This window comes from Haliotis rubra, unplaced genomic scaffold, assembly GCF_003918875.1.
Source record: "Haliotis rubra isolate DU_JTF1 unplaced genomic scaffold, ASM391887v1 Scf191, whole genome shotgun sequence".
Classification (NCBI taxonomy): domain Eukaryota; kingdom Metazoa; phylum Mollusca; class Gastropoda; order Lepetellida; family Haliotidae; genus Haliotis; species Haliotis rubra.
Window position 1 is genome coordinate 1557143 of NW_025765903.1, and position 11669 is coordinate 1568811.

Consider the following 11669-nt stretch of genomic DNA (forward strand, 5'->3'; position numbering starts at 1 on the left):
TTCCAGGTGTATTCAGAATGGCAACAGTGGCCTCTGTTGAGAGGCATGTATCAAGGTAATGAGTAGGTGGACTTTACCGACGATTTGATGATTTGAGCTGGGTTAAACGCCGCTTCCTATCTCATATAAACCCGAAGAACGCAGGTCGCCAGAACATTTGGTGAAACAAACTCACAGGCGCTTGTTTGGTTCAGCGCAAATCTTTATTTAGACCCATCATCATCAGATTCTGGCCTGCCTACTGGAGGCAATCGTTTTCAAGAATCGTACATGTATCTTTTGAAGTTTAAACTTATCCTCTGAATAACGAGCATTTTGACCGGTGATTCTTGCAGTCTGCCAACCCTTATATGGCCACAGTGGCTACTATCACGGATTCGGACACACAGTTAACAAAGTTGACTGGTTAGAAACATGCAAGGTACAGATACTGACAAGATAACAACGGTTTTCGATCACATCGATTTTTATTGGTTATTATAAAAGCACAATAAAAAATGAAAAGGGAAATGTGGAAACGAAAATCTAGAAGGTAACTGAATAGAAGTTATAAAACCAAATCTACACTCTTCAAAGCATTAAACGTTTGAACATTATCCAGTTCTGAATAAAAAACACACAAGGAAATGAATGTTAATTTTTGAATACTGTGTTAAATAACAAACATGAGAATCACTGGATTGTCTGGTCTAGACTATTTACACAAGGTTATCACATAGTATGAGTATGGCGGAGGGTAGCGTTAAACAACAGAAATAATATATATAAAACGTAATAGCAAGAACAATCGCCTTAAAGATGTAAACTGCATATGTGCATACACATACAAAATGCAAACAGAAAAACCGCTTTGATAAAAAAAAGAACAACATGATATCTACACTTTTAAATAGCTAGTATTTTGGGTTGGGATGTATTAGCTTTTTGTCAAAAGACCTCAACAATTTTATCTTGTTAACAATGACAATACTGTCAATTGTCCACTGGAGAACACGGGAAGGTAAATAGGGACATCATTTTTGTCACTGGTCAGATTAGATTATCTTCCATATTATGGCCACGTTGGAAAGTCCTGTACCCTCGGATGTTGTAACTTTGATCATAAACCTTTGTGCAATAAGACGTATGATACTCTTTGAAATAGTGTAATCCTGAGTAATGAAAAAAAATATTATTCACAAATGTTTTCTTGCGGTGATTAAAAATCAAACTAAATTGCTCCTGATTAAAATTACGGGAATAGATCATTGTTCATCTGAACAAAATATCCAAATGGAAACTCTTTTTAGTAGTAAAGGCAACAGAGCATATCAGTGTCAATTTTAAAAGCTTTTCAAGCGATAACATAAAGGAAAAGAACGCTAAAACATAAACAAGTTACATACATTTCATCAGAGCTTTGAGTCTACAGTTAAAATCATCAGCGAGGTTTTTTAAATCTTCTACTAAGTCAGACGGGATCTTGTTTCGCAAATCTTGGAACGATTGGAGCAGCATGAAAACAGCCATCGTGAGAGACAACATGTAGAGATCAGGAGTCAGCACATGCATGGAACTGACACGTGGGTAAGACATTGGGAAGAACACGCCAATGACCGCTCTGATGTAAGATGTCTCTGACGGACTTCCCATGTCAATTTGATCAGAATCAAAGTCGGGGCTATATCCAAAAGGCCAAAACAAAATATATATCGTAAGAAAACACTTAAGAGTAACGAAAAGTAATTCAAAGCAGTTTTGATTTGATATCTTATAGTCAAACGAAAATGTGCCTTGACCAGCTATAGCTTGTTGAGTTGTTTCCTTCTGTGGGTGTCTTTTGGATAGTTTTCTCGGATAAACTTTGATAATATGTTCCATGGCATATGTCTGTTGTCTCAATACTGACTTAGCTCTATATACACAGTAGTACTTATAGATGAGGGGCAACAGTTCGAAGACAAGCAGAAAGACGTCGTATAACATCAAGGCTCCATGTGCAATAGTGCATACCCACCCTCCACCTTCGAGACATAAACAAACGGTAAGCAGGGAAACCACTGAAGCTAACACAGTCTCCACAAGAAGGGTGAACCATTTTGACCTCAACAAAGCCTGCCTGACATATTCATACTCCATGGAAATAATTTCCATTTCAACAGTGATGTCTTCTGAAATCTTTTCTTTCGACTCCTCCCAGGTGTGAGAATGTTTCTCTTGCTCTCTCGATATGTCTTCAATTCTCTTCCTCAGCTTCAGCACTTCGTCAGAAGGCTCTGAAACTAAGTTAGTAAAAAGGTGATATTGTAGACTTTCTAAATGATAGAATTTCTAAATATTTGTCAGTGAGATACATTGTTTCGTTTTTTAAGCCATGCATTTGAAACGAGGTAATTAGGATCGTACACTTACCCTCTTTCCCTTTTAAATTATCCGCTATGCTCCGAATTTCTTCTGCAGTTTTGGACGGAGTTTTCTTGTGAATTTTGATGCTGTTGGTGACTATTGTATGAATATCTAGAGGCACAGTCAGCAAATTAATCACCACACCTGCAGCTTTCACTCCTTTTAGTCCCGTTTCTACAAACTCTGTGACGACTTTGGCTGTACCTAACGTAGCCCCCCCAACACGGGCCCCAAACTTAACTGGTTCAGCACCATCACTACTTTTGGACGATGTGCCCTTAAGACGGTTCAGTATTGATTCAAACAGATTTGGTTTCAGCAATCTCTTCACCGTGTCAGCGAAAAATGTTTTGAACTGTCTTGTATGTCTTCCTTCCATGTTGTCCATCAAACACAGCATATCCTTCCCTCTTTCATGAAACACTTTGGCTTCCTTCTCAGCTTTTCTTAAGGTCTTGGTATTAATGATTTTATCTGCAACCTCTGTGGATAATCCCCCTACCCCGCTGGTCACTCCAACTGTCACGCCGGCAATGGTCAACCCCAGAGAAGCACCAAAGGTAGCTGGGGCACAAACAATCCCTGCTATAGTAAGTGCTGCTGCAACAATGCCTCCAGATGCAAAACTAGTTTTAGCTATGTTCATTTTCCGCTGTGCTTTGTCCAGTTCATCAGCCAGATCATAAAGACTTTTCACAGTTTTATCATTCTGTGTGTTGACTTCCGCTATGGCCAGCTGTATCTTGTCCTCATATTCTTCAACAGTCATAGCTGGAGAGACCGCCATTTTCCTTTGGAATAAATATGAACATACAGGGTATGTATGGACAGACATACATCTATGTATATCTAAATGCTTACATACGAATATATACTATTATTGCAGTAACAACTAATAAACGTCAATAAATACCCACTAAAACTAACTGCTTTATATATACAGTTTAAAGAATACGGGATGTTTTTCTAAATTAATCAATTAATTGATGCATATTTCAAAACAGATTCGTTTCGAAAACCCCTGGACATGAAGGTCGCAATTGGATTTGGATGTTGGCATGCTGGCTGGGAGCATGATGTTTACGTGTGAATGTATAATTTTAATGTGAACAACTCAAAATGATTGTTCAGCTATCAGTTACCCATGAAACACTTTTGTTTAACTAGAGATGTAAGCATGTTGGCAATGCCAAGACTTGCTCAACGCCTACGTGCCCTGGATAAGAATAACACACACACACACACACACACACACACACACACACACACACACACAGATTTGCTCTTGACAGAAATGTTGAGCAGAATGTTAGCTGTAGATTTTTACCGGAATTAATGTAACAGTCGCTTACAAATACAATCACAAATTTCAATGTAAATGTATTCATCTCCTATTTTCCAGCCAACCTGTCACAAAGTGACATGAGGTGAATAGGTAATGGCCAGCTATTCCAGCCCAGAGTATAGTAGTCAGATAAACACAGACACGTACCAGATAATGCTCTCCGCTTGCCTTGACTGAGTTTTGTCTCAGTGTTGAGTTACAGGCAGCGTTACTCACATAAGGAAATTGATAGCTTTTGGTTGTCCCATTGACACAGATTCTTCCTGTTACTATGGTGGAGGAGTCGGGTCATCACTATGTCGCCCGGAAACATCATTACGATAAGGCCTGGCACTAGGGGTTTGTCCTACTTGTTTAGGGGCAAACCGTCCATTTCATTTGAGGTATCATGGTGCGAGAGAAAGAATGAGTTCTATGTTTACAAAAGGTCCAAATTATAAACCTTTCCCCTGACGGTTCCAACTCTAAACGTTACTAATGAAACTTCCGCAGTTAGGTTACTGTGACCCGAGTATCACTCCGAAACACAACAAGAATAATATTTGACTCAAAATATCTTCCATTTAACAACTATAATGTTTTGAGAAACTTTATTTGGGACCCATCATTTGACCGTCTGTTAAAAGTTCTTGAAAATTAGTGAAGTTCAAAATCCGGCAGCCCTGTAATATGGAATTCCCTTCAGATCACCGTATTCACTTAGGATCGTCTATATTGCTGTCTAAATTGGCATGTAATACAATTTGATAGACATATATATGAATATGAATATATATATTCATGCTTCGCGGACGCAGCTTGAGATTTAAAATAAGCTCTCGCAATATTAAATAACAATCTATGTATGTGAAGCATGAATATGATATAACTCACTGCCACAAGATAGCAAAGACCAAATAATGTAAGAAAACCCATCTTGAGTGAGAACATGGAAAGGTGGGGTGGTTATTAGATCATAGTGATGTCTCTCAGCAAGTGTCAAACTTCGGCTTCATGACACGAAGAAGAAGATTATTCAGTACAAAGGCCAAAGACCATGTGCGTTACATACATACAGGGTGGTTATTAGATCATAGTGATGTCTCTCAGCAAGTGTCAAACTTCGGCCTCATGACACAAAGAAGATTATTCAGTACAAAGACCAAAGACCATGTGCGTTACATACATACAGGGTGGTGATAGTTCGAAAGCAGTACAGATGAAGGGTATACTATCATAATAGCGATTAACGTAAGATAACGTTGAGTTGAGCTTGACTTTACGTCACATCGGCATTTTTCCAGCCATATTGTGACGAGAACAAGTTTAAGCTTCTTTGACATATTGAATATCTTTGTTAGTGTTGCAGGTACATAAAGATGACATTCTGGATTGGCAGGCAATTCGAGTAAATCAGCAGTTCTAGGTTACTTTGGAAGACATTCTAACATTGAAGAACGTGTTCCTATGACAGTTTGCGACAATTAATCGGTGGATTCTACTGTTATACATGTGAAGTTGTCTCCAAGAAGTGGACGCCATTACCAGTTGAATCATCATCAAAGATGTTTACTTTCATTATCAGGAATAAAGTTATTCGATTCATGGTTTGAAATACAACTGAGAATGAATGTGCTGAGTTGAGTTGAGTTTTACGCCGCATCGGCATCATCCCAGCCATACAGCGACGAGACCAAGTCTGCAAACATAAATATTTTAAGTACAATGTTCAAATGAGTTGGGCTTTTCAAAAACATATTTATTCAATACGTTATTATTGACAACAGAAAATGTTATAGCACCAAGTTTAAAAACAAGAAATCCGTCATTCACATTACAAAGTTACAATTGATGGTACACGTCACGCGGGAAAACATATCTTTCAGATTATGTTTCATAATAAGTCCCTTGTATTTGAAAATTCCACACACTCAAGCATATTATGCTTGATGGTGAACACTTCATCGCAAGAGATACGCACAGGAAGCCCATTTCCATCCGTTTTCAGCAGATAGTCATGAGTGAACTGACTGTGATCAATACTATGGTGGCTGATTAGGGCCTTTGCTTTCTCGCCTTAAAATTCGGAGGCGAGAAAGCGAGAAAGCGATATCACGAGACGAGAAAGCGATAACACGAGACGAGAAAGCGATAGCACGAGACGAGAAAGCGATAGCACGAGACGAGAAAGCGATAGCGCGAGACGAGAAAGCGATAACGCGAGACGAGAAAGCGATAACACGAGACGAGAAAGCGATACCATTACGCGAGAAAGCGATATACCAAGGCGAGAAAGCGATATAGCGAGAAAGCGATAGAGCGAGCAAGCGTTAGAGCGAGAAAGCGAGAAAGTGAGAAAGCGATCGAGCGAGAAAGCGATCGAGCGAGAAAGCGATATTTCACATAATTCTGCCCTGTCTGCACATGACGTCTAACCTGCGTATGATTTAATCCAACAGGAGGCTTTATTGTCATTTGGTTTAATCGTATAGAAACAAAATGAACATGCTTTCGAATGTTGTGGCATTTTTGTAATTAATCCTTTGACTAGTCCAAACAATAATCCAACAATAACACCAGAAACCGAGTGTGTTTTCGTTGAAATAAATGAGCGCTCTTAAAATGTCTGTAAAAAGGATAACAATCATTTATTGTTACATCACTTATTAGGTCTGGATTAATTCCTGGCTTTTCCCTCTTTATTGTCATTTCCCTTCAAATGCCACCATTGTTATCTCATTATTCATGCCGGGATTAACAATCCCTGGCTTCCGTTTGTCCATCCACCCTACCAATTTAGCGCTAATTAAGTACTGGCTTCCCTTGTTATCTTATCACTGTTTGTTTATCACTGTACGTCTTTAGCTTTCTGTTTCCTAGTTTCTAGTCTCTCCATTCACTCGATGGAGAATAAGAATATACTCCGTTGCAAATTATCGTGTTATACAAATACAGAAGTTTACGCCCATAACTTCTCTTAAATACCTTTTAGGTATTTTGCAGAGTCCTGTTTTATGAGCTCAGTTTTCACTGGGCTAAGCTACACATTTGCCTACTCCCCATGTTACCCGTGAAGATCCGGGTTGATTGGTCTTCAGCAACACATGCTTGTCGTAAAAGGTGACTAACGGAATCGGGTGGTCAGGCTCGCTGACTTGGTTGGTTGACAATGTCATCGTAACCCAACTCTGCGGCGTTTTTTTGCTCATAATGTTGATCACTGTATTGTCTGGTCCATACTCGAATATTTACGGATCGCCGCCATATAGCTGTAATATTGCCTAGTGCGGTGTTAAACAACAGACCAACCAAACCAACTCTCCGTCGGGCTGTATTGTAATCAAGTGGTGGAATTTTATGCACTTAATGTGCCTTCATCTGGTCGTTTAATGTGTGCATATTTCACACATATATATATCTACTATTATGTGGAAAAGGTATTGTTCTAAATGTAATGTGACATAATCTCTCATACTTCTACAAGAATGGCTTTGTGTACATACGTATATGTATGTCTGTCCCCGAACTCCCCAACTATCGACTTGAGACAGTGCCACAATTCATCGACCGACGTGGTAGGTGTGTTTAAGCAAAACGTAATAAAATTATTGCTTGGGGAATAAAGCACTATATGATAAACACCTGTATATTGAAAATAAGTTAGTTTTAGATGGGGAGCTGAGAAGTTGGGCGTAAGAAGGTGGGAAGTTGATTGCGTATAAGTTCAACTAAGTAAAGTAGTGTAAAGTATATTGTGACTTATTGTGCAGAACAGTTAAACTGTTGCTGATAAGTTAATAAGGAATCTACTAAATAGATGAATTGGGGTTAAATGTTAAAAGTAGGGCTGGGGAGCCAGGGTACGGCGTTTATGTTTTGGTTGTGAAACGTGTGGTGCGTGGCCTTGACATTGTGAGTTTGTCTGGATAATCGAGTTTACACTGTAATGTGTGGCTGGATAGGGATGTTTTAAAGGGTTTATTCTGTATATATTCTGATATTTTATTTTACCAGTCTGGTAGTTATTGAGTCATTTAGTTTCTTCTAGTAACTAATAGGTAGTAGGTACTAGTCTTTGCACCTGTGTCTTTTTTAATATATTGTAAGGAGTTTCGTTGGGGATAGAGAAGGACGGGAGCGACTCACTCCTGTGTGTACAAGATAAATGTTTTGTAGATGTGTAGGAGGGTTTATTTGTCTGCATCCCAGTGAATGCCACCTATTGCTCTCATTCGATTGGAATCGTTTTGACATGAGTTGACCAGGTTAATAACAAGATGATACAGGTAGATAGTTCCATATATTGAACGAGTTTCAAGTCCTCCTCTGGAAACGAAAATGTTACGAAAGATTAACTGGATACACTAATCAGCTTTTCAAAACCTATGCGACCACGTCCAGCTGTAGCCTTTACTTTACTTTTATTCTCAATAGACCACCAATGGTGGTATAAGAGTACATATCACACACATCAATTATTACATACAGTCAAAATGGCGGCGGAGGGTAATAATATATTGTAGAAAACCAGTTGTTGGTATAACATGTCTATTATCTAACTTTTGTCAGAAGAAAACATGGCGGAAAAGATGGGTTTTGATAGATATTTTGATGGCAGAACAGGTTTGAAATTATGGACCAAAATGTCTCTTACATTATAATAAAGGCGTTGTATATCCATATAACTTTCCCCGTTGTTAAGCACCAACTTCAAATGCCATCCAAAGAAGTTCACTATATATGGCTAGACCAGCGTTTAACTGCGTACTGTTTTCAGCTTTGATTAGACGAACGTTTGACTGCATCCTTTTATTTGCTTAGATTACACCATTGACTGTGGAATGGTTCTGTTACTACATTGAGGTACCAAGGTGCTTTTACTGTCACGTGCGTCTCCTCTATCTTTGGTAGGAGCGAATTGGAGTTGATGTAGGTGAAGTTCTTCAGTTAATAAATTTCATCGTCTTTATTAATTCAAAGAAACTACAGCTGTATTTTGATCACCCTGAAATACAATAAAGTGACATAAACATAAACGGTTAAGTTCCCATGCCCTCATTTCTAATTCCTCCACCTATAACCAAACAGCGAGAACTGATAATTATTTATGAATTGTCTCACATACGGCTCATTTATAGTGTCACATACTTCAAAACTCTCTGAATGTGATGTATATGTAATAAACTGAGCTGCAAAAGAAACGTAAGCTCCAATTTGTTTGAAATGTAAGTGTAACTCACCATTCCATTAAGTTGGAATTGAACTGATGGCGTACAATATGGCGTCACAAAACCATCAACAATGAACCTAAAACATGAATATTGCTCTTAGGCGACATATATTTCAATTCACACACTCACTCGGTGATTTTATTTTAGGATGCTGGTTTGGATGTGGTTGATTGTCTTAGTGCTGGCCACTCATGGTGGAAATCGACATGAAAATATACTCGTCACAATACCTTATTTGTCATAGGTCCCTCCCGTTCATCTGGCACTTCCGACACATTTCTCACACAACATCATAATTCAAAGAAAACCATAGAAAAGAACCAGTCAGACTAGAAAATTCGGAAACTTTTGGAAGCATCAAGAACATCAAGAAGATAGGATCCGCTCTGAACAGAGATGAAGGATGGTACATTCCCAATGCCTATTATTACTTGATAAAGTAATCAATAATATTTCTTGTGTACGTTATCTGTTTCAATTCAACTATGTACATCAAACCCATCTTTTGTATATACATCCACCTGGCCTCCTATAAATTCTAATTCAGTCCTTGTATATCACCCTTCTGGCTTCCAATCAACTTACTCAGTCTCTTCTACAAGCGTTGTACATCAACCTCATTTAATGTATAAACAACTCATTCCCTATCTACTGTAATAACAACTCATGTATATTCTCTCAATTTGTTACTCATGTATCACTTGCTTGACAACGACATTAGAATCTATGTCGAAACGTCGCCTCCACAGAATAAAAGAAGTTGTATATCCAATATAATTGTCATTATTCTTCATCAACTCAACATCTAAAATGCCCATCAAAGAAACAATTCAATTGGTTGGTGTGATTAAGTTGGTTAAGACAATTCGAATCCAGTTATGTCAAAAAATATGTAAATATGTAAGTCACATCACAAAATGAACGTTTCCGTTATTTCACGATATGACTATTGCATACGTGCAAATTGCATGTCAAAGGAAAGTCTACATCTCTATAAGATATTTTCTAAACGTCAAGTCATACACCGCCATTCGTGGGCAAGAACATTACTGAAAACCATTTAATACTATCCAGAAATTACGATGGCGACTGAGCTCCCGTTTGCAGTCGATCATGCGCAGACAGCACTGAATTGTGGGTAATATCGCTTTCTCGCTTTATCGCTTTCTCGCGTAATGGTATCGCTTTCTCGTCTCGTGCTGTCGCTTTCTCGTCTCGTGTTATCGCTTTCTCGTCTCGCGTTATCGCTTTCTCGTCTCGCGCTATCGCTTTCTCGTCTCGTGCTATCGCTTTCTCGTCTCGTGCTATCGCTTTCTCGTCTCGTGTTATCGCTTCATTCGTCTCGTGATATCGATTTCTCGCTTTCTCGCCTCCGAATTTTAAGGCGAAAAAGCGATGGCCCTAATCAGCCACCATACAATACGACATCGTAAAATTACCTCATTGCGCCTTGTTAGGTCGTTAGATTGTTGTTAGATTGTTAAATGAATGTGTACATAATTTCGTTACTTGTCATGTTTTAGTCTGACTAATTGATTGATTGTTTTTTAACGCCGCATTCTGCAATATTCCAGCCATATGGCGGCAGTCAGTAAATAACCGAGTATGGATCAGGCAATCCAGTGATCAACAGCATGACCATCGATCTACGCAATAGGGATTTGATGACATGTGTCCTCCAAGTCTGACCAAGACTGACCTCCCAATCCCATTAGTCGCCTCTTACGACAAGCATGGGTTACTGAATTATAGGATATCAAACGAGTTTCCCCTTTCATAGCAAGTTTATGTCCCGTGTGAAATAATTTTGCTTTGTCACAAGCTTTAGCGAGTGAAATAATTATGCGTTGTCACGAGATTTAGCGAGCTTTTAACATACGAGTGTTCTGATTAAGGATTTGAATTAAGTATGTAAAGTATATAGTAAAAAAACACCAATTATATGTTCACGGAATATTTTGTATATTCTCTTGACTATGAGTATATTACCATTATAAAGCCTAAACAAAATGTAAAACGTGTTCTATTAATGTTTATATCCTTCACAAAACCAGAAACATGTCTACATTTGTTTCATCAATTCCCTGAGTCTGGCTTTAAACTCAACAGGAAGATGTTGGATTTCTATCGCCACGTCAGACAGATCATCGTTCGAATCCTTATAAGATTTCACAAGCATAAAGATAGTCATTGCCAAGGACAATATGTACAAATCAGGACTCGAAACATCACTAGACTCTATTGGAATTACAGACAAGGGAAAGAGAAGGCCAATCATCAGAGAGGTGTCAGGCTTATACATATCATACTGAGCAGGAAGGCTCTCCTCGGGAACATTGTGATAAGACCCAAACAAGATATACATGGTTAGCATACATTTCAATATAATATAAAACAGTCCAAAGAGATTTTGATTTGAAATAAAAAAATTCTCATCAAACGTATGTCTGGCATAATTGGGGAGGGCTGTCCACGCTGTCCCTGGCTGGTTTCCACGCGAGGGTGTTCCTGGGTGTAGGGCTATCACATTCTTCGTAGCATACGTCTGTTGTTTCCATATCGCTTTTGCGCGGAACAAGCAGTTGTATCCATAAAGTAGCGGGGAAAGTTCGAAACTAAACAGAAACACGTCGTACATGACTAAGGCAAACTTTCCCAAATAAGGCAACCATCCTTCATCTCCAGAGCTGAACGCAATGAAAACTGATATAACTACGGTTAAAATGGCT

At 38.7% G+C, this 11669-nt stretch overlaps 1 protein-coding gene and 1 long non-coding RNA gene across 2 annotated transcripts; both read right to left on the reverse strand.

Annotated features, from left to right (window-relative positions):
- Positions 1 to 1940: 1940 nt before the first annotated feature.
- Positions 1941 to 2567, reverse strand: LOC124274520. Its single transcript, XR_006897966.1, has 2 exons — positions 2392 to 2567; positions 1941 to 2261 (listed from the first exon to the last, which is right to left on the reverse strand). It is a non-coding gene; the product is annotated as an uncharacterized LOC124274520 (long non-coding RNA).
- A 22-nt stretch (positions 2568 to 2589) lies between these two features.
- On the reverse strand, positions 2590 to 3969 carry LOC124274483 (apolipoprotein L6-like). Its single transcript, XM_046709842.1, has 3 exons — positions 3878 to 3969; positions 2655 to 3176; positions 2590 to 2620 (listed from the first exon to the last, which is right to left on the reverse strand). Exons 2-3 carry the CDS (start codon positions 3170 to 3172, stop codon positions 2590 to 2592), a joined length of 549 nt encoding a protein of 182 aa, XP_046565798.1. The 5' UTR covers positions 3173 to 3176; positions 3878 to 3969.
- Positions 3970 to 11669: the final 7700 nt, after the last annotated feature.